The following is a 23,528-nucleotide window of genomic DNA, read 5'->3' as shown; positions in this document are numbered from 1 at the left end:
ACCAGATCTGTTTCACGTTTTCTTAGTAATTTAGTATATAGGTCAGGTATTGTTTCAGACGGTAATTCTGAAAACTCAATCTGACCAAAGTATATTTTCTCTGCATCGTCATCAGTGAGGGATAGAAAATTGCTTTCTGCTGCTCTCAATAAATCCTCGTCAAACACATTAACCCCTGTCTGCGTCATCATAGATGTAGAGTCAAATTACAACAAACAAAAAATGCTTCATATACAATTCTATTGCCCTGATCAGGTACAAGTATGGACAAACGCAAGAAGTATCCACTATGCAAAAACACTAAAAATACCACAGCTTGTGTGATCAATTATGTCAGCATATCTGTCAGGCATGAGGACCAGATATCCTGGGATAAAGAAAGTTATTCATATACACAAGCAGCATTATTCACCAAGGTAGCCAAAGTTCATTTTAGAAAAGCAGGTGCTTGACAAAGGTACCAAAGAACCAGTAAGGCCTTGATCCACTAATATTGCATTGTATAAGTCCGCACTCACAGCTATATCACAGTCATCAGTGGGGTGCTCCACAAGGAGGCCTGTACAGACTTCCACATATACCAGATTATCTTCAAGACCCTGCTGAGGGTCTCAAATAGAGGGCACTCACCAATCACTTTCCAAAGATAAAAAGTTTTATTTAGACCATTGAAGTCATCACATACATGTCGACGTTTCGGCTTCGCAGAGCCTTTTTCAAGACCACCACAGGAGACATCTGTTCAGCACGCCAGAGAGCACTTCGACCACTATATATATATATATATATATATATATAAAAATAAATATTATATATAAATAAATAAAATTATTAATTATTAGTAATGCCCCTTACATATTACTTACTTTCACATTATGCAACACATTATTAGTGTCCTTAGAAAATTATACCACAGTAATATCCCTTACACAGTAGTGTCCTTATACTCATTATGTAACATCAGCCCCACAACCCTCCGTGGGTAGACTGAATGAAAAATAAATAGAAAATTAATAAAATAAATAAATAAATAATAATAAAAAATATATATAAAATAAATAAATAAAAAATTCACAGCTAAAGATGAGATAAGTAGTTAAAGTGATTGAAGAGAAAGAGGGAGGTCCTCTTCCGATCAGAGCTGTCCTCTGCGATGTGCTTCCTTCCCTGGACTTCCGGGTTTACGACAAGGGAGTCGATCTGTGCATGCGCAGAGACGCGGTGCCCGTGGGGCATGTTTGACGGGATCAGATCGGATCCCTCTGACATTCACCTCTAATACTCTATTTTGAATGCAATGGCTAGATTGATATTCTTCGCAAAATATTTTTCTACTGCTGCTCCACTCTGTCAGTCGCCTTGAATTTACAAATGTCATTATGAAATACTTCTGCTTCCATATAAGGCAATCAACAAACTACACCTACATACAAGTACATCTCTTTGCATGTCTCCAAATATCTCCCAAATTGTCTCTCAAAGCATCTCTCTTCCACACTCATTATCTGCTCTCATTACAGGACTTTTTTCGGGTTGCACCCATTCTGGGAATGCTCTCCCATGCACAACAATACTTGTTTCTAGCATCAAAACATTCAAGTGTTCCCTGAAAACTCATCTCTTCAGGCAAGCTTATCAAATTCTGGAACGATTCACATAATCAGAATAAGATATTCTACTCAACTACTGTACCTCCCCTTTACACACAGTTCACACAAAATGTACTTATGTTCTCTTTATAAACTCACAGAACCACATGACCCCAGGACAAGTTTGCTGTGTGACTGGATCATGAGAATTATAGCAAAAATGTTAATTAAAATTCAAAATTCTGCACATGCGGGAGCCAGCTAGCATGTGTCAGTATCACCAGTAATATATTTTTTTATAATGTGTTTTATTCCGCCAATAAATAAATAATCCTTTCAGTATCCCTGGATATAGGAATACCTTAAAAGACCTTAAAGGATAGGCTGCCAGCGAATGCCATATGATTGCTGCACAAGTTAAACTGTTCGCTTTGAACACTGTGTGTAATGATCATGTGACCAGGAATCGATCATTATATCTATGGCGTGTTTTGATGTTTTTAAATTAGATACACTTACTATCTTCATGTTTTTCTATTTGCAGCCACAAGAGTAAACACATTATCTTCCTGAACTGGTTATAATATTTCCTGCCACAACATTTCCTAGGTATCAAATATTATTCATATTGTGTTCACTTTCAATAAATGGGAATAATTAGAGCAGACAGCGTCCAAAACACAGTAATGTACCAAAGTCATCCCTGACCGCAGATGCAAGCAGTGACCAGTGGATAAGGTGTTTTACACAATCTATTCTGTATTTTGATGTACATGAATAATGTAATATAGTATTTTTATTACAGTAAATAGTTTATTTAGTTTAAATACATTACTACTACTACTACTACTACTACTTATTGTTATTTATTACATACTATGCAGTGCTATACACTGAGAAAATAATGATACAAATGACATCTAACAGATGAGGGGTATACTTTAATTGTGGTAGAAGATTAGCTGTTGGCAGTGGTGCCGACAGAGGTGGATATTCTTTACCCGGATCTGTGTCCCGCTCACCCCCGCCACCCTATGGAGGGACTATGGGGGCGATTCAAATGTTTTAGGCGCCGACAGCCACTAGACGGCATCTGATGGAGCAATTAAATTGTTGATCCGTTCGAGCGCGAACAGCTGACAGCGCCCGCATTTCAGCTCACACCCTATGGAGGTGGCGAGCTAAAATGAGCAGAAAGTGACCCGTTTGGGCACCCAAATGTCACATTATTGTCCGCCTCGAGACCAATTTGCTGCACATTGTACCACCTCCATCATTTGCTAAATAAGTTATAAGAAAATAAGTCGTAAAGACGGAAAAAAAAGAATCACCTGGTGCTTATCAGCCTGGTGTGCCGCCCCCCAGCAAGTGCTGCCCCTAGGCACGTGCCTACTCGGAAATCCGCTACTGGCCCCCATCTTCCGTCACTTTAAATGTGAGATGAGGGTGTGATAAACAATCAAATCATACGCATTCATTGTGAAGAGTTTCCAATCACCACTGAATCGATTTATATAATTGAGAACACTATAGCCTTACCAGCATTATGCTAACAATTACACAATAATGTACATTTTATTTCTTTTATTTCTATAAAATTGTTTAGGATTATTTATTTTCCTAGATACTGACGCATTTATTGGGCGGGATGTATTAAAATATATTGTCGCCCCTCGCAGCGACGCTAATCACATATGTACTAACATATGCGATTAACATCGCAATGCGCTGACAGAGGCCCCCCGCAATACCTGTCAGATGGTGTGATGGAGGGTCTCTGTGGGGTCCGTCACCTCTCAACCCCGGGAGGTGACGAATGCTGGGAGTCCCCGGGCTCCACCTTCTCCATGCAGCCGGAAGTAGAAATGGCTGTGCTGCGGTGGAGAAGGAGCTGGGGGATCGTGAGGCAACACTGGTGAGGGGGGGTGGGGGGTGTTGGCGGGTGCAGCGCTGGTCGGAGGGTGTGGCGCTCGGTGGTGGCGGGTGCGAAAAAAGCCCATAGGCTTCTATAGTGTATCGGCGAAAAACCCGGCGGCTGGGTGAAAATGCGCTGAAACCTCTGAAAATGGGGTTTTACCGCATTTTACCTTTAGTACATCCCGCCCATTGTCTTCCCTGTTGAGGTCCGTGCTTCTGTTTTTCCTATTATGTTGATATTAGCCGCACAGTGTTCCAATTGACATATTCAAAGGTTAGCAAAAAAAACTCCACTTTTAACTTTCTATAATACTACAACTGGATTGAGAAATCAAATATATACCTTTAACATTAGCAAGTACACAAATCCATATTAATTGACTGAGGACCATCGGTGAAGTACAATATCTCCTCCTCGACTAAAGAACCACAGCCCCTCGGGCCTCTGTACTGTTATCATATTTGCTATATCTAGTGGAAAATGTGGCCATTTGCAACTTATCAAGCTCTTATTGTGAATTCTTTTCAGAAGAAGCACTACTTAGGGAATGCCATTTTCAGATGATGTTAACAGAGGCTTTCTTCCAAATGTGCAGGGAAGGGCACTGCCAGCGCTACTATTAGGCAGCTGCCTTAGGGCGTCGGCAAATAAGGGGGCAGCACTGAGGCTGCTGGCACAAAAATAAGGATGTCTCAAAGAGGCATCCTTATTTTGCTTAACACTGTCTATCATGTACATACAGAGAACGTAGGATTTGTGTTTTCACTGATATATCTATATATACTGTCAGGGGCGTATTAAAAGAGGAGGAGGCCCATGCACAGTCTCCATCTGGCTCCCCTTCAAGCAAGTAGACTGTTGTGCTGTGCCAGAGTCTATTTGCCAGCTTTTTCCAAAAGACACTTGTTAGGGAAATTGAGGGAGGAGGGATCATTTCAGATCCCTCCCATGTATCTTGACTGCTCCTCCTCTGCCCAGCTTCTCCCTCAACACAGTTGACATATTGGAGCTGCAGACTACACTGCAAATGGTCAGCTAATGACATCATATTAACATTCATTTAAAAATAATAAATGTTGTGAATTGTGCTGTGAGGATCATGATGAATACTTGTTAGGCTCAGGACGGATCCTACCACTGTGCATGCCCGATGGTCATTTGCCGCATGCGCAGCTGCACTGCAAGACTTGCGCTTGAGTAAACATATGCTTAATACAACAGAGAACAGTTCTGCAACAGGTACATTTTTTGGGGGGGCAAAATAAAGCATTACTAATCCTCTGTTTGCTAGTGATAAGCAATGACTTACGTAAGATTCCCTCTGTGCCATCCACATGTTTTGGTACATGGTATGCTGACAGGTCACTCTGCAGTATCTCATCGGCTGTTGCCCTTGCCAAACCCGCAGCCAGGAAAGATGGGCAATTACTAAGGAGAGAAGACAGAAGGAGACATAAGTCAAACAGTCCTAACAGTTCCTGGAACTAGAGGGCAAAGGAGTACTGGTAAAAATACAATTTCACAGTTATGCTCCATAACAAATTATATTACAGGTTAGCAGGCTACTTGACTCCTAATAGCAGATTGAGTTATGGTTTCTATTTCTGACTCTCCTCATCTCTCTTCCTGTGCACAAAGAAACCACATTTCGCCACAAGCAGTAAGAATCACATCATTCCCGAATATCGGTATGCAAATCTAATAGTGAAGCATCTGTCTCATTGCCATGAAATCACACTTGGCTGTTGGCCTATCATTATCTTGATTTTGCAGCATTTGTAGGGTGCCATACTATGGATTTATATTCCTCTAGCGACTTTGTTGGTTTATGCATTAAAAAGCGGTCACAATAATTGGCGAGCAGTAGTTGCAAAATTTAATAGCCTGCAAGTTGCAAACTGTGACTTTGTGGGAGTCTGCCCATATTTTTAAAGCAGCAATCATTTATATGGCAAAACCAGGTTGGTTTTGCCATGTAAATGACTGCCGTTTTAAAAATACATGCAAGTCCTGCACAGCCAGCAATTCACATACTATTACATTTCCCTCTAAGTACAGTATATGCCTTCATCAGAAAACAATATAGGAAAAAGGGTGCAGGTGCACCATACACCATTAAAATGAATGGTGTATGGTGCACCTGCACCCTTTTTCCTATACTGTATTGTAGTACTAAGTCCCAGCAAGGTAGCACATCCCATTATAAGAAGCCAGGGTGCAGTCCAGGCCACCCCCCTCTCCAATATATAGTCTATATTATGTGTGTGTATACATACCTGAGTGCTTGGGACACCCTTATTTCTGGATTAGCACCCCACCCACTGCCTCTCAGGCTTTTAAACAGGGAACCAGCACATGCTGACTGCACAAAAGGCATAGGTATGATCCTTTCAATTATATACAAAGTCAGTTTGGGGGTGAACTTTTGGGCCGTGGAGCTCCCTAGATTGCTCTGGCTGTACCACTTTGGGGCATCACCACCTTACATTTATTTTTAACGCTTATATCACCTTGTGTTTGTTTTATATTTATGTTGCATTTTTCACATATCTTTTACACTTGTAACACTGATCAGCTAACCTCACTTTCTCACAATCTGACACCTTACTGCTGTCTTCCTTTATTCTTTTCTTCTTTAACACCCAGCAGCCTCTTTCATTTGCCTAGCACTGATCTCTCACTTCTATCCCTTTTCTGTGTGATGCCCTGGGGTGTTATGGCTGGGGTAGTTTGGGGGTGCTCTGCGCCCCAGAGGTGAACCCCTATAGTGTTAGGAACCTGTCCGACGAGGTCACCGTGAAGAAGGTTGGCAGGCTCATATACTGGCCAATATATGCCAAGAGCCTCGAAAATTATGGTTGTTATAATGTTAATGGTGTATGGAACACCTGCACCCTTTTTCCTACATTGTAGTACAAAGTCCCAGCAAGGTAGCACATCCCATTATAAGAAGCCAGGGTGTGCAGTCCAGACCCCCTCTTCATCAGAAAATCCAAATGAAAAATTTCTGAGTTAGCCTGTGTATTATACTTACTTGTGCAAATAACTAGTCTACATTAGCAGATGTAGACACAACATACAGTATACACTACTGGTGGCAGTAGTACTGGTTCAGTGCAATGTAGTTATTTTTGAAATAAATAAATAAATAAAAAAACAAATACATACTGTACATACAGACACACACACACATATTATATATATATACACACACACACACACACACACACACACATACATACATGGCACACACACACACACACACACATATATATATATATATATATATATATATATATATATATATACACACAGAGGCTGAACTACCGCCAGTGCAACCAGTGCGTTGCACTGGGGCCCGCCTCTGTCCAGGGGCCCAAAGCATGTAATGAGTCAAACGGACTCATTACATGCCGCTGTGTGCTGCGGGCAACCGCTGCCCGCAGCACACAGCCGCCCGGAGAGGAGCGCACTGCAGCGGCACGGGGGAGAAGGAGGAAGAGTGAGCCGCAGCAGCGCTTTGCTACTGGTTGAGGCGCTGCTGCTGCTGCCCCTCTGCTTCACTATAGGCTGTCTTCCTATATTGAAGCAGAGGGGCAGCAGCAGCAGCGCCTCAACCAATAACACAGCGCTGCTGCGGCTCCCTCCTCCACCTCCCTCTTCCGCCTTCTATCCTGCCCGGGAATCGTCAGAAGCTGCACCGAGGAGCCTGAGCCAGCGGAGAGGGTAAGTATAATTCTTCTTTCTTTCTTTCTGTCTTTCTTTCTGTCTTTCTTGGGACTGTCTGTCGCAATGTGTAAAAAGGGGGAATCTGCCTGCCGCAATGTGTAAAAAGGGGGAATCTGCCTGCCGCAATGTGTAAAAAGGGGGAATCTGCCTGCCGCAATGTGTAAAAAGGGGGAATCTGCCTGCCGCAATGTGTAAAAAGGGGGAATCTGCCTGCCGCAATGTGTAAAAATGGGGAATCTGCTTGCCGCAATGTGTAAAAAGGGGGAATCTGCCTGCCGCAATGTGTAAAAAGGGGGAATCTGCCTGCCGTAATGTGTAAAAAGGGGGAAGCTGCCTGCCGTAATGTGTAAAAAGGGGGAAGCTGCCTGCCGCAATGTGTAAAAAGGGGGAATCTGCCTGCCGTAATGTGTAAAAAGGGGGACGCTGTCTGCCGTAATGTGTAAAAAGGGGACGCTGTCTGCCGTTATGTGTAAAAAGGGCACGCTGTCTGCCGTTATGTGTAAAAAGTGTACGCTGTCTGCCGCTATGTTTAACAAGGGCACGCTGTCTGCCGTTATGTGTAAAAAGTGTACGCTGTCTGCCGCTATGTGTAACAGTGGCACGCTGTCTGCCGTTATGTGTAAAAAGTGCACGCTGTCTGACGTAATGTGTAAAAAGGGGGACGTTCTCTGCTGTAATGTGTAAAAAGGGGACGCTCTCTGCTGTAATGTGTAAAAGGGGGACGTTATCTGCCGTAATGTGTAAAAAGGGGACGCTGTCTGCCGTTATGTGTAAAAAGTGTCCGCTGTCTGCCGCTATGTGTAACAAGGGCACGCTGTCTGCCGTTATGTGTAAAAAGGTGACGCTGTCTGCCGTTATGTGTAAAAAGGGCACGCTGTCTGCCGTTATGTGTAAAAAGTGCACGCTGTCTGCCGCTATGTGTAAAAAGGGCATGATGTCTGCCGTTATGTGTAAAAAGGGGGACACTGTCTGCCATAATGTGTAAAAAGGGGACGCTGTCTGCCGTAATGTGTAAAAAGAGGAATTGTCCGCCGTAAGGTGTAAAAGGGTCTCTACCTGGTGTAGTGGCGCTACTGTGCGGCGTAATTTGAATAATGGAGATTACTGTGCACCGTTTTATGAATTGGTATTATTTTGTGGCCACACCCCTTCCCCACGAAGCCACGCCACTATGTATTTTTGCGCGCGCCTACGACGCGCACTGCCCCTGTTTTGCATGCAGGGGTGGGGCTCCGATGCAGTTTCTTGCACACAGTGCTAAAATGTCTAGTTACGGCACTGTTGCTAGGTATCCATTTCTCTGGCCCTGAGCAGGTCCCCCTCACCAGATCCTCTCCAGGGGTGAGGGGGTGGACTTGGATGGGATGGGGGGGGGTGCCCCAAAGCATTTTGTCGCACCTGGGCCCACCGCTCGCTAGTTCCGCCACTATATATATATATATATATATATATATATATATATATATACACACATACACATACACACACACACACACACACACACATGATGTTTTATACATACATACATACATACATACATACATACATACATACAATAGTGATACTTTCCCCTGCTAATAAACTATCACTGTCAGAAGGAGCATTGTACGCACTGATACACACAGTGTCGGTCTGGGGCATGAAGGGCCTACCGGGGAAAAGCAGTGGTAGGGGCCCATGCATAAGGGTGTGGCCAGCCACCACATTGGTTTACATAGCCATTAGAGACTGCATGGGCTGGGGCCTTTGATATATATACTGTACAGTCAATATTGCCAGTGCATGCATGATAATGTAGCAGATTAATAACAGCAATGCATGATAGAAAATACACCATAGTCCTGTGCATTATAATGGAACATATGCATAATGTATAATTCAAGTGCACAGTCTGGAACCTGATCCCTAGAGGAAGAGGTGGGGGCCCAGGTAGTAGTGCCCACCGGGGGTTTCCCCTGTACCCCTGTGGGCCAGTCCGACCTTGGATGTAAATGTACATTTTACAAAGACTAATATATAATACTCAGTCTTTGTTAATCAGATCTCTGAATACTGTCATGTTGCTATACACAAATGTATATAACACGTTGTATGCAATTTAGAGACGTCCTGTACAAAACACACAATAATGGTGGTCGTTCCGAGTTGTTCGCTCTGTAATTTTCTTCGCATCGCAGCGATTTTCCGTTAATTGTGCATGCGCAATGTTCGCACTGCGACTGCGCCAAGTAAATTTGCTATGCAGTTAGGAATTTTACTCACGGCATTACAAGGTTTTTTCTTCGTTCTGGTGATCGTAGTGTGATTGACAGGAAGTGGGTGTTTCTGGGCAGAAACTGGCCGTTTTATGGGTGTGTGTGAAAAAACGCTACCGTTTCTGGGAAAAACGTGGGAGTGGCTGGAGAAACGGGGGCGTGTCTGGGCGAACGCTGGGTGTGTTTGTGACGTCAAACCAGGAACGCAGCTGACTGAACTGATCGCAATGGCTGAGTAAGTCTCGAGCTACTCAGAAACTGCTAAGAAATTTCTATTCACAATTTTGCGAATCTTTCGTTCGCAATTCTGCTAAGCTAAGATACACTCCCAGAGGGCGGCGGCTTAGCGTGTGCAATGCTGCTAAAAGCAGCTTGCGAGCGAACAACTTGGAATGAGGGCCCATGTGAAGGATTCGCTGCGGTTTCAGTTTCACCACCTACCTATCCATTGGTCTATTTTCTTGTAATAAACCATTTTGTCTTTTCTACAAAAAGTTCTCCTTATGTTTCTGCCATAATCACATAATATTCCCTAAGAGACAGGATATGATAGTTTCTGTTCCTTTACTAAAATATTGCATTCTGGGGTAATTCTGAGTTGATCGCAGCAGCAAATTTGTTAGCAGTTGGGCAAAACCATTTGCACTGCAGGTGTGGCAGATATAACATGTGCAGAGAGAGTTAGATTTGGGTGGGGTGTGTTCAAACTGAAATCTAAGTTGCAGTGTAAAAATAAAGCAGCCAGTATTTACCCTGCACAGAAACAAAATAACCCACCCAAATCTAACTCTCTCTACAAATGTTATATTTGCCCCACCTGCAGTGCACATTGGCCCTCATTCCGAGTTGTTCGCTCGCTAGCTGCTTTCAGCAGCATTGCACACGCTAAGCCGCCGCCCTCTGGGAGTGTATCTTAGCTTAGCAGAATTGCGAACGAAAGATTCGCAGAATTGCGAATAGAAATTTCTTAGCAGTTTCTGAGTAGCTCGAGACTTACTCAGCCATTGCGATCAGTTCAGTCAGTTTCGTTCCTGGTTTGACGTCACAAACACACCCAGCGTTCGCCCAGACACTCCCCCGTTTCTTCAGACACTCCCGCGTTTTTCCCCATAAACGCCAGCGTTTTTTCCACACACGCCCAGAAAACGGCCAGTTTCCGCCCAGAAACACCCACTTCCTGTCAATCACACTACGATCACCAGAACGATGAAAAATCCTCGTTATGCTGTGATTAAAATACCTAACTTTTGTGTAAAATAACTAACCGCATGCGCTCTGCGAACCTTGCGCATGCGCAGTAAGCGACTAATCGCAATATAGCGAAAATCGGCAACGAGTGAACAACTCGGAATGACCACCATGGTTTTGCCCAACTGCTAACAAAATTGCTGCTGCGATCAACTCAGAATTACCCTCTCTAGCCACTAGCAAAATATGTCAATTCCACACAAAAAGCACTAAATGGATATCAAACAATCGGAATACCAGAGAATATATTTAAATAAGCCAGGTGGTGGTACTCTCAATGAGTGATATTAATAAACAAAAGCTTTGCAAAGAAGCAAAAAAAGAAAAACTCCTGGGTTGGGGCACATTTATAAATAATTTTTTTGTTTTTCCGCTATACACTTAATAAAATGATATTAGTAGTGTTTTATGTACAGTAGTTGTGTGCAGGGGTACTTTCAGTCTGAAAAACAGTGACTGAAACCCTGAAGTAAAATCATTTTACATTGTTAATTCCAGGAAAAGACCTGTCATATATACCTGAATTAGGTGTGATAGGGCAAATAGAACAAAACAAGCCTAAAACACTGTCAATTATTTTGTAAGAAGTCAATCACTGTGTGCCTTAAGACAGGCAGCACAAGTATTTCGAGAATAATTCTCACATTTGTTGATTTCTGTCCAACTCACTAAGAATATTTTGATAAAATAAATTGTGACATCTTGACATGTTCATAATGTCCACAACATAGCGTTTTTTGCCGTGTTAGAGTTCTAACCCTAACCGCTGCCTAACCACAAACCTACCCTTTACAGTGACTATTCTATATGATCCTCATCAGAACTAACCATGTTTCCTGCTGAGAATGCCCTGTAGCTTGTGTACCCCTCTACACAATTACATAAGATGCATTATGTCATTTTATTGAGTATTTGAATAAAAGTTATATTTGAACTAAAAATTATATTTTATTTATACAGTAAGTGTGCCTCATCCCAGGAGTTTGACTGCTGTCACTTGCTATAGAACTTAAATGGGAAAATACTGTGGAGCAAAATAAAGCAAATATGAATAGCTATAAAGTACTTTAAGATTTTTCTTGCTTTTTCATTAAGACAATAAACAGTTAAAAATAAGCATGCATTTTCTTTATTTCTGATGGGCAGGTACTAGATGTACTGTATACATTAAAATAACACTCAATACACTTACTGCTTATATTCATCTCATTATGCAGTCCTAAAAGAGGAATTAATTGTAACTCTCCATCTTCCGAAACTACAAATAACACAATGATTTGTCAGATAATTACTAGATGGCAAAGCATTCTGAGAACGATATCTCCAAGATAACGATAGTAGCTTTGTGCATCACACAAGTGCTAAAACTATGCATACCTTTATGTAAACATACCATGTCATTTGCATTTTTTTATATCTTAAATAGAACGGAATGATACTACTTTGCAGAAAAATATAAGCGATTAAACTAACTCTCTGTCTTCATACAAGAATTTCATCAAAATGTCACGATTCGAGCCAAGATCAGAGCCCGGCTTTGGGTTTCCCGACGGACTAGGATCCCAAAATGAGGCAAAACGTCATCCTCCCACTGTCGGATTCTCACGGGTTTTGGATTCTTTAATAGGCCCCGGTGATCGCACCATCTTCACTCTGGCTAAGGAGCTTGTATTGAACGGACATGTCCGTGCAGTGTCTGTACATGGGAGGTCATTCCGATCCAATCGCTCACTGCAGTTTATTGCAGCGCAGAGATCAGGTCGGAATTGCGCCGGCGCCGCAGTGCGCCGGCGCATGCCGGACGGCCTAAGGCCGTCGTTCAGTAGGGATTGCCTCTGCCTGATTGACAGGCAGAGGCGGTCGCAGGGCGGGAGGGAGCTGGACGGCTGCGTTAAGCCACCGTTTAGGGCGTGGCTGGACCATTGGGGGGGGGGCGGGCCGCGGCTGCTGTGTGACGTCTCACGCAGCCGCTGCGGCCAGTGGCAGCAGCGAGTAACTCCCGGCCAGCCGCAGGAGCTGCGCTGGCCGGGAGTTACTCCACAAATACAAAAGCATCGCCGCTGTGCGATGCTTTTGCATTTGTGCAGGGGGGGCCGGACTGACATGCTGGGCGTCCCCCCGCATCTCAGGGAAGATGATCATAGCTACGATCAACTTGGAATGACCCCCATGGTGCTGTGTTGTCCATCCAGAGGTACTACTGGTACTCCCTCCATCCTTAAAGGGGTGCTGTGTCCTCCAGGGGTACTCTTTCCGTTCATAAAGAGGTGCTGTGTTCTCCAGTGGTGCTCGGTCAATCTAGGGGTGCTCTGCCCCAGTTTAAAATAAAAAAAGCTACATTTCTAGTTAAAAAAAACAACCATAGAATTTATTTTTTGGTGTTTTACCCCAGTATACTATACTATTATTATTCTTCTGTGATAGTGCCGGTCAGACCACAGTGTATCATACACGTATAGTGTGACATTGTAGGTGGTCCGTCCCCAGGGTGCTGCGTTGTCCATCCAGGGGTGCTCTTTCAACTAAGGTTGCAACCCCAGTGCAAATAAAAATTACAGCCACAAATAGAATTGTGTATATTTATATATTTATTTTTGTGCTATACCCCAGTGTACTATACTATTATTTTTCTGTGACACTGCTGGTCAGATAGCAGTGTCTCATACACGTATTGTGTTACACTGTAGGTGGTCCGTCCCCAGGGGTGCCTCATTGTCCATCCAGGGGTGCTCTGTCAATCTAAAAAAATAAAGCCACAAATAGTATTGTAGAAAAAAAAAGATACATTTATTTTGTGCTATACCCCAGTGTACTATACTATTATTTTTCTGTGACACTGCCGGTCAGACCACAGTGTAACATACACATATTGTTTGACACTATAGGTGGAACTGAACTGCAGTGTAATATATATTCTGACATACATGTATTGTGTGAGACTGTAGGTGAAAGAAAACTGCAGTGTTAGATTATTATTTCTGACTCATACACATATTGTTTGACACTGTAGGTGGTACATTTTTTGTACAAATTGTGGTGTGTGCTGTACCCCACTTCATTCGAGTTTGTTGATAGATATGGGGGATGAACAATTGAGAGGAGAGCAGGAAACACATGCTAGTGCTGCAACAAGTCATGACGATGCAAGTCCGTCAATGCCATCTACTAAGGCCGATAAAAGGCTTAAGTCAGGGCATGTAGGATCAAAGAAGCAACATTATTTTACAGTGGTAAAGATAAAACTATCAAAAATAAAGTTAGCTACAGATGGAGCCGCGCTCATCTGAGGTGGCTCCATCGTAGGCGTGCACTCACGACGTGACTAGGCGATCCGTCCGCCTAGTCACGCCGGGAGTGCACAGAGACGCTCCCATTCTGAGCGTCTCTGTCCAGGTGCGCGGACGGAGACGCTCTCCATTCAAGATAATGGGGCGCGTCTCTGTCGTGGGCACCCAGATGGAGACGCTCTCGGCAATAGGGCATGCCTAGTCACAGACGGAGCCATGACTAGCGTGGCTCCATATGTGCAGAGAAACATAAAATTGGCAATATGCCATTTACCACACAAAGTGGCAAGGAGAAGCTTAGGCCTTGGCCTTTATTTATGACTGGTGGTTCTGCCTCTTATGATAATGTAAGCCCTTCTCTGTAGAAGTGCCAAAAAAATGAAACTAAGGAACAGGAACTGTGTGCTCAGAAACATCACAAATCCCTGAGGAGGGTCTAAGTCTGTCCGCAGGTGCCATGTGTGAGCCTGACCTTTCCAATACTTTTCTCAAAGAAGCTCCTTCCACCACTTGTGCGCCCTTTGAAAATGTGGGGTTGAACAGCACAAGTCAACATGCTGACATAAAAATGGAGGATGCTTCTGGGGAAGTGCACGAGGGTGAGAATTTTTGTGTAGCTGGCACTAATAAGGATGTTGTTTGTGTATATCAGGCACCAGTAGAAACGGTTTTTGCCCATGATATGAAAAAGCCCATTGTCATGCCTGGGCAAAAGACAAAAAAAATCTACCACTTCTGTGTGTAATTATTTCTACCCAAATCCAGACAAGAGGTGTCAAGCCATCTGTAGCCTTTGTAAAGCCATAGTAAGTAGAAGTAGGGACCTTAACCATCTAGGAACCTCCTCCCTGTAACATCACTTGCAGCACACTCATCAAAAGTTTTTTAAAAATTCAAAAATTTGGCAAAAAAACGTAACAACCAGTCCAGCATCAACTAGCTCCCTTCTCTGTTAGAGACAAGCACCTGCAATCTCCACTACCAACACCTTCATCGTCAATAAACTCAATCATGATCGGAAGTAGCCATGCATCCAATTTCATAAGCATTACTGACTCCTCTCCTATCAGGGCTTCCCCAGAAGGATCCTTGAGTGCTACGCCTGTTGTTGCTGCTGTGAATGAATCTTCATCCCAGAAGGGGACAAGGAAGACTAATTGTAGTAGTTTAACAAAACAATTGACTGTTAAACAATCCTTTGCAAGAGGGAGCAAGTATGACAACAGTCACGTAGTGGGCTATTGACGCCATAGCAGCAATGCTGGTATTAAATGTGCATCCAGTTTCCACAATTATTGCAGTAAGTTTTAGACAGTTAATTGAGGTCCTGTGTCCCCACTACCAAATTCCATCTCGATTCCACTTCACTAGAAAAGCAATTCCTAGTATGTACAAGAACGTTAAGAAAAAAATAGTGTCTCCAGAAATGCCATTGTATCCACTGTCCACTTAACCACAGATATGTGGACAAGCGGAACAGGGCAAACTAGAGATTACATGACTTTGACAGCCCGCTGGGTAGGTGCATTGTACTGCCTTCAGCATCACCAAAAGCAGTGTCACAATCTTGACTGTAATTCTCATATTTGGTGACTTACCCCTGCTTTCTGTCCTGGATCCTGTGTCTTTTCACTCACGGAGTTAAACAGCTTGTCAGCACTGAGTTTCCTGAGTTCTCTGCCTGAGAGGTAATCAGCTCCACCTGTGGTGATCTCCTGTGTGAGGCTGAATTCAGTAATCTAAAAGCAAGCATCCTGTGTTTTGCAGAAGTCCAGGCTTCAGTGTTCTCTTGGCCTGCTAGGCCTCATTCTACATCACAGCCTTGGCTAGAGTAGTCACATGACAGTGACATCACCTAATCCTGCCCACCAATCATCAAGGACCAGGAAGTATAAATCAGGAGGCTGAGTTGGAATCTGGGCCAGTTCCTCGTGTCACATACAGCCTTGTGAGAGTCTTTATGCTGAGCTCCCTTAAGGTAACCATTGTACCTAAGTTCCTGTGGAAACTCTGTTCCCTTGTTCCTGTATGGTTACTTGTGTGTTGCCATTTGATTTCACCATTTCCCTGAGTCTCAATGTAAAGGCACAGCTGCAATGTTTCGTCTTAAAGGCACAGTACTGAATTCCATGTTCTCCACTGAAAACCACAGCTGTCGTGTTTCAGTTTTACTACTGTTGTAGTTGGGATCTCCAGAGCTCAGTACTTCCGTGCTTCCAACACCTCCGTGCCTCCGTGCTTCCAGCACCTCCGTGACTCAGCATCTCCGTGCCTCAGCACCTCAGTACCTCCGTGCCTCAGGACCTCCGTGCCTCCGTGCCTCAGTACCTCCGTGCTTCCAGCACCTCCGTGCCTCCGTGCTTCCAGCATCTCCGTGACTCAGCATCTCCGTGCCTCAGCACCTCCGTGCCTCCGTGCCTCAGCACCTCCGTGCCTCAGTACCTCCGTGCTTCCAGCACCTCCGTGCCTCCGTGCCTCAGCACCCCAGTGTCTCTACGCACTCCAGTGTCTCTACGCACCCCAGTGTCTCTACGCACCTCAGTGCCTCTACGCACCTCAGTGCCTCTACGCACCTCAGTGCCTCTACGCACCTCAGTGCCTCTACGCACCTCAGTGCCTCTACGTACCTCAGTGTCTCCAAGTACCTCAGTGTCTCCAAGTACCTCAGTGCCTCTACGCACCTCAGTGCCTCTACGCACCTCAGTGCCTCTACGCACCTCAGTGTCTCCAAGTACCTCAGTGTCTCCAAGTACCTCAGTGTCTCCAAGCACCTCAGTGTCTCCAAGCACCTCAGTGTCCCCAAGCACCCCGTGCCCTTTAGCACAGTTGTACCTGTTATTCTTCACTGATTCATCAGCGCCTTTCCAGTTCTGTCTTTCAGGAGACCTTCAGCGCCCACACGTGCTTCCTGTCTGCCGACCTCATCCTGCATGAGGAGAACCTGGATTCGGCCATCTCTGCCGCGGTTCCTCTTCCCAGTCACCGGAAGAGACCCCGAGTCCACAACACTTCCAAAACCAGGTCAGTGGTGGTATTCGTGTAGTCCTCCAGTCGCCCGCGCAGACTTCGCTAGCACCGGGTTCACAAAAACCTTAGTCATGACAGTAGGAACTGGCCCCATGGACCCGGCCGAAAGTGTTTGTCTGACGCAGGACCTCCTAAGCAATATTGCAGGACGCTTGGAAGGTCTGGAGTCGACTCAGCATCAATTGGCACAGTGTCTGCAGCGGAATTCTTTCTCCAGAGATTCTCTGACCTTCTGCTCTAAGACTCCTGACCAACTGCAGATATTCTACCAGATGTTATTACAGTTACAAGAACTTTTGCCTAGTATTCTCTCTGTAATGCCTGATCTCCTCAGGAATACTACCAACGTTGTTGATCCTGTTTTGTCCCAACCAGTTAATAGAGTCTCTTCCTCTGTGCAAGGAAAAGTTGTTCATCAGAGCTATCCACGGCCCAAGCTCTCTGAAGCTGAACGTCAGCGGCGTAGGGAGCTACACCTCTGTCTTTACTGTGGAAATTCCGGTCATTTTGTTAAAGACTGCATTCTTCGCAAGCCAGGGAATGGTGACAAATCGCAGTATCACAGTGCTCATGTCTACAAGTCATCCACAGTAGCCGATCCTGCTACTGCTGACGGGGGTATCAAGATGGCTACTCGGAAAGAGACTCAAATTTATGACTGGGGTCCGGTGATTAAAAGACCTTATCCCAAGTTGGGTGTCCAGAGAAGAATATTCAAGCCATTTAGAGTCACAGAGGAGTCAGAGTGTCCAGCCCCAGGGGGGGCGTCCGTGTCTTCAGCCCCAGGAGGGGCGTCTTCAGAGTGTCCAGCCCCAGGAGGGGCGTCTTCAGAGTGTCCAGCCCCAGGAGGGGCGTCTTCAGAGTGTCCAGCCCCAGGAGGGGCGTCTTCAGAGTGTCCAGCCCCAGGAGGGGCGTCTTCAAAGTGTCCAGCCCCAGGAGGGGCGTCTTCAGAGTGTCTAGCCCCAGGAGGGGCGTCTTCAGAGTGTCTAGCCCCAGGAGGGGCGTCTTCAGAGTGTCTAGCCCCAGGAGGGGCGTCTTCAAAGTGTCCAGCCCCAGGAGGGGCGTCTTCAAAGTGTCCAGCCCCAGGGGGGGCATCCGTGTCTTCAGCCCCAGGGGGGGCGTCTTCAGAGTGTCCAGCCCCAAGAAGGGGTTCTTCAGAGTGTCCAGCCCCAAGAAGGGGTTCTTCAGAGCGTCCAGCCCCAAGAAGGGGTTCTTCAGAGCGTCCAGCCCCAGTGAGGGGTTCAGAGCGTCCAGCCCCAGTGAGGGGTTCAGAGCGTCCAGCCCCAGTGAGGGGTTCAGAGCGTCCAGCCCCAGGAGGGGGTTCTTCAGAGGGTCCAGCCCCAGGAGGGGGTTCCGAGGGTACAGCCCCAGGAAGGGGATCCGAGGGTCCAGAGCCAGAGGGTCTACAGAGTGCTGCCCAGCCAGAGGGTCTACAGAGTGCTGCCCAGCCAGAGGGTCTACAGAGTGCTGCCCAGCCAGAGGGTCTACAGAGTGCTGCCCAGCCAGAGAGCCTTCAGAGCGCTGCCCAGCCAGAGAGCCTTCAGAGCGCTGCCCAGCCAGAGAGCCTTCAGAGCGCTGCCCAGCCAGAGAGCCTTCAGAGCGCTGCCCAGCCAGAGAGCCTTCAGAGCGCTGCCCAGCCAGAGAGCCTTCAGAGCGCTGCCCAGCCAGAGAGCCTTCAGAGCGCTGCCCAGCCAGAGAGCCTTCAGAGCGCAGCCCAGCCCCGTGAAGTGGGGGCTCTTGCCTCAGCCCAGCCCCGTGAAGTGGGGGCTCTTGCCTCAGCCCAGCCCCGTGAAGTGGGGGCTCCTGCCTTGGTTCAGCCCCGTGAAGAAAGGACTCAGTCCGTCCCGGTTCCAGCCGGTCCAGCAATACTCCAGGCCCAGCCTGGTCAGTCCGTCCCGGTTCCAGCCGGTCCAGCAATACTCCAGGCCCAGCTTGGCCAGTCCGTTCCGGTTCCAGCCGGTCCAGCAATACTCCAGGCTCCGCCTGGTCAGTTCGTTCCGGTTCCAGCCGGTCCAGTGTTACTCCAGGACCAGCCTGGTCAGTCTCCTTTGGTTCCAGCCAATTCAAGCATCCCCGGATCCAATCCAGTCCTACTCGTCCAGTCAAAGATTTCTCCAGTTTCAGCCTCTAAGCTTTCGTCTGATGGTTTACCACCTATTTACTTCGATGGAGATTTACTGCAATATGCCGCTTTGGTTGAACAATTTCTGTCTCGGATGGAGTCTGATCCTTCAGGTGCAGTAACTCCTTCCAACGTTACTCGATATCTGTTCCTGGCATTCAGAGGAAGAGCTTTGGAGTGGGCCAACATGCTTTTTGAGAGTAATGATCCTGTGTTCCATGACTTACAGAATTTTAGTAATGCTGTGGTTAAAGAATTTGGTCCTAAACCTATGGAATCTGACTCGGTAAAGAAATCAGGCTCTAAAGGGAATGCAGAAGGAAGTTTGTGCTGTCCTCCCAGGGATAATCTAAGAATCTCCTTCAGTAAGAATCCGACCATTAAAATTGCTCATGTTGGAGTCTCTCCTAGCCCAGAGAATTTAAATCTCCAGTGCACCTCATTTTCATCTGCAAACTGTGTATCTATGGGAGATTCATATCTTCCATTAGACTTGGACTCAGACTCTGAATTTGATCCAGTCCATGATGCTACTCCTTTCTTGGGAGCCCCCATGTTTTCTAAGGAAGGTTTTTCTTTACAGGAGATCCCGCGGTCCTTGGTCAAAACCAAACGTTCCCATAAGAAGAAGAGGCATCAACGAAGGTCCTAAATTCTTCTGTATGAATTTCTCAAGTTCCCCTAAGATTAGATGGGTGTCCGGAGTCCACCCTCGAAGAGGGGGATACTGTCACAATCTTGACTGTAATTCTCATATTTGGTGACTTACCCCTGCTTTCTGTCCTGGATCCTGTGTCTTTTCACTCACGGAGTTAAACAGCTTGTCAGCACTGAGTTTCCTGAGTTCTCTGCCTGAGAGGTAATCAGCTCCACCTGTGGTGATCTCCTGTGTGAGGCTGAATTCAGTAATCTAAAAGCAAGCATCCTGTGTTTTGCAGAAGTCCAGGCTTCAGTGTTCTCTTGGCCTGCTAGGCCTCATTCTACATCACAGCCTTGGCTAGAGTAGTCACATGACAGTGACATCACCTAATCCTGCCCACCAATCATCAAGGACCAGGAAGTATAAATCAGGAGGCTGAGTTGGAATCTGGGCCAGTTCCTCGTGTCACATACAGCCTTGTGAGAGTCTTTATGCTGAGCTCCCTTAAGGTAACCATTGTACCTAAGTTCCTGTGGAAACTCTGTTCCCTTGTTCCTGTATGGTTACTTGTGTGTTGCCATTTGATTTCACCATTTCCCTGAGTCTCAATGTAAAGGCACAGCTGCAATGTTTCGTCTTAAAGGCACAGTACTGAATTCCATGTTCTCCACTGAAAACCACAGCTGTCGTGTTTCAGTTTTACTACTGTTGTAGTTGGGATCTCCAGAGCTCAGTACTTCCGTGCTTCCAACACCTCCGTGCCTCCGTGCTTCCAGCACCTCCGTGACTCAGCATCTCCGTGCCTCAGCACCTCAGTACCTCCGTGCCTCAGGACCTCCGTGCCTCAGTACCTCCGTGCTTCCAGCACCTCCGTGCCTCCGTGCTTCCAGCATCTCCGTGACTCAGCATCTCCGTGCCTCAGCACCTCCGTGCCTCAGCACCTCCGTGCCTCCGTGCTTCCAGCACCTCCGTGCCTCCGTGCCTCAGCACCCCAGTGTCTCTACGCACTCCAGTGTCTCTACGCACCCCAGTGTCTTCACGCACCTGTGCCTCTACGCACCTCAGTGCCTCTACGTACCTCAGTGTCTCCAAGTACCTCAGTGTCTCCAAGTACCTCAGTGTCTCCAAGTACCTCAGTGCCTCTACGCACCTCAGTGCCTCTACGCACCTCAGTGCCTCTACGCACCTCAGTGCCTCTACGCACCTCAGTGCCTCTACGCACCTCAGTGTCTCCAAGTACCTCAGTGTCTCCAAGCACCTGTGTCTCCAAGCACCTCAGTGTCTCCAAGCACCTCAGTGTCCCCAAGCACCCCGTGCCCTTTAGCACAGTTGTACCTGTTATTCTTCACTGATTCATCAGCGCCTTTCCAGTTCTGTCTTTCAGGAGACCTTCAGCGCCCACACGTGCTTCCTGTCTGCCGACCTCATCCTGCATGAGGAGAACCTGGATTCGGCCATCTCTGCCGCGGTTCCTCTTCCCAGTCACCGGAAGAGACCCCGAGTCCACAACACTTCCAAAACCAGGTCAGTGGTGGTATTCGTGTAGTCCTCCAGTCGCCCGCGCAGACTTCGCTAGCACCGGGTTCACAAAAACCTTAGTCATGACAAGCAGCAGCAGCATCTATCAATACCAGCTCATTAAGAGACAGGCTACTCTGCATATCACCACTTTCATTAAGAGGCATACCGGTAACAAGCTCTTAGAAAAACTCAGGGTAATCATTGAAAAATGCAAGATTAAATGTTGGTGACAACCCACTGGGTAGGTGTATTGCCTTCAGCAGCGACAACTGCAGCAGCATCTAACAATACTAGCTCATTCAGAAGCAAGCTACTCTGCATATCACCGGTTTCACTAAGAGGCATACCGCTGTCAACCTCTTAGAAAAACTTCGGGAAATCATTGTAAAATGGCTTACCCCACTTGGACTCTCCTGGGGATTTGTGATTTCGGACAATGCCACCAGTATTGTGAGAGCATTACAGCTAGGTGAATTCCAACACGTTCCGTTTTGCTCACACTTTAATTTAGTGGTGCAATTTTTTTTTTTTAATGACAGGGGCATGCAGAAGATGCCATCTGTGGCCCTAAATATTTTGGGACATTTTCGACATTCAGCAAGCGCATGTCGTAGATTGCAGCACTTGCAAGTACTGTTGAATTTCCCCTGCCATCAGCTGAAGTAAGAGGTAGTAACTAGGTGGAATTCTACCCTTTAAATGCTTCAGCTGATGAAGGAGCAGCAAAAAGCCATCCAAGGCTACCCAACAACCTATTACAAAGTAGGGACAATGTACTTTACTCAAGTGCAGTTGAGAATACTTTCCATATTGTGCAAGGTTCTCAAACCCTTTGAAGTTGCCACTGGTGAAGTTAGTTCAGACACTGAAGGCTTGAGTATTTTCTCTTATTAGACCCATGGAAAAGCAGCTGGAGAAACTGAAAGAGGAGCTGAAATGAAGTGATTCCGCTAAGCATGTCGGACTTGTAGATTTAGCCCTTCATTCGCTTCACCAGGATGCAAGGGTCATCCATCTTTTGAAATCAGATCACTATATTTTAGCGACCATACTTGATCCAAGGTTTCAGTCATACATTGTATCTTTCTTTCCGATGGACACAAATCTGATGTCATCTTGCCTATGTAGAGCCAGTTTATGTACATAGAGATCATTGCAAGCAATGTTCACTTCCCATTGGCAGCTCATTTTGTGGGGGACCAAACAAACCAGTCATTGCAGCCACAAGTGGCAGTCCCTCTTATTGAAGTGATTGGTTTGTTAAACTATGCATGTCCTGTTTAACATATACAACATAAGGTTGGGTGGGAGGGCCAAAGGACAATTCAATCTTGCACCTCTATTCCCTGCATTACGCAATGTTTGGAGCATTGCTGACTGTCTTCTTGTGTAGACGACAAACATTTCCATTGTCTATTAAATTGCCACCTTGTCTGTCACTGCAGCTCCATTCTGTTTCCTAGATGTGCCACGTTGGAAGCTTAAGTGCCACATGTTTGTGCCGCCCACTGCTGTCGCTTAGCTTAGTCATCCAGCTACCTTGGTGCAAACTTTTGGCCTAAACTCGAGGTAAACAATATTGTGAGCTGTGAGATGGTCAATGTTATTAAGGTTAATAATACTGTAGGAACAAAAAACAGCACCAAATTATGTGATTTTAGATGTTTTTATGATTTTTTTTCAAAAATACAGATCCAAAACCAAAACACAGGACTGTTTTGGCAAAACCAAATACAGATCCAAAAAACGAGGGAGATCCTGATCCAGAGGGAGAACCAGATACAAACCCAAAACACAGGGGTCGGCACACATCTCTATATAATATATAATGATTGTTAGATGTGCTGTGTCATTAGCAGCTTTTCTGTCACCTTCTCAGTTACCATTTTTAGCAGCAAACAGGTTATGAAATAAAAGGGCCTTCAGAGATGTATTGCTTCCTTTCTTATTTCTTTTTTATTTCCCCTGGGATCCATAAATAGTATGCAGTTCAAGAACTGCTTGAACATTTGCTTTTAGCAAAAGATAGAGTATCCTAGCTAGCCTTTGTCATTTCTTCCACAGACTAAAGCAGTACTGTGACATTAGCACAAGTCATTTCCCATATCAGCGGTTGAGCTATATGACTTCTTGCCCAAGGCATGCATACATTAACAGCCAGGGACACAAGCAGAGTGAAAGGACCTTCATTA

General features: G+C 45.7%; 1 protein-coding gene across 1 annotated transcript in view; it reads right to left on the bottom strand.

Annotated features, from left to right (window-relative positions):
* Positions 1-23,528, bottom strand: part of PPM1E (protein phosphatase, Mg2+/Mn2+ dependent 1E) — a 459,180-nt gene that overhangs the window by 208,668 nt on the left and 226,984 nt on the right. Inside the window, exon 2 of the mRNA XM_063953905.1 lies at positions 4,817-4,935. Coding sequence (XP_063809975.1) covers positions 4,817-4,935 — 119 coding nt within the window. The remainder of the gene's footprint in view (positions 1-4,816; positions 4,936-23,528) is intronic.

The sequence above is a fragment of the Pseudophryne corroboree genome, chromosome 2 (assembly GCF_028390025.1).
Source record: "Pseudophryne corroboree isolate aPseCor3 chromosome 2, aPseCor3.hap2, whole genome shotgun sequence".
Lineage (NCBI taxonomy): Eukaryota > Metazoa > Chordata > Amphibia > Anura > Myobatrachidae > Pseudophryne > Pseudophryne corroboree.
This window is presented reverse-complemented; position numbering and strand designations above follow the sequence as displayed.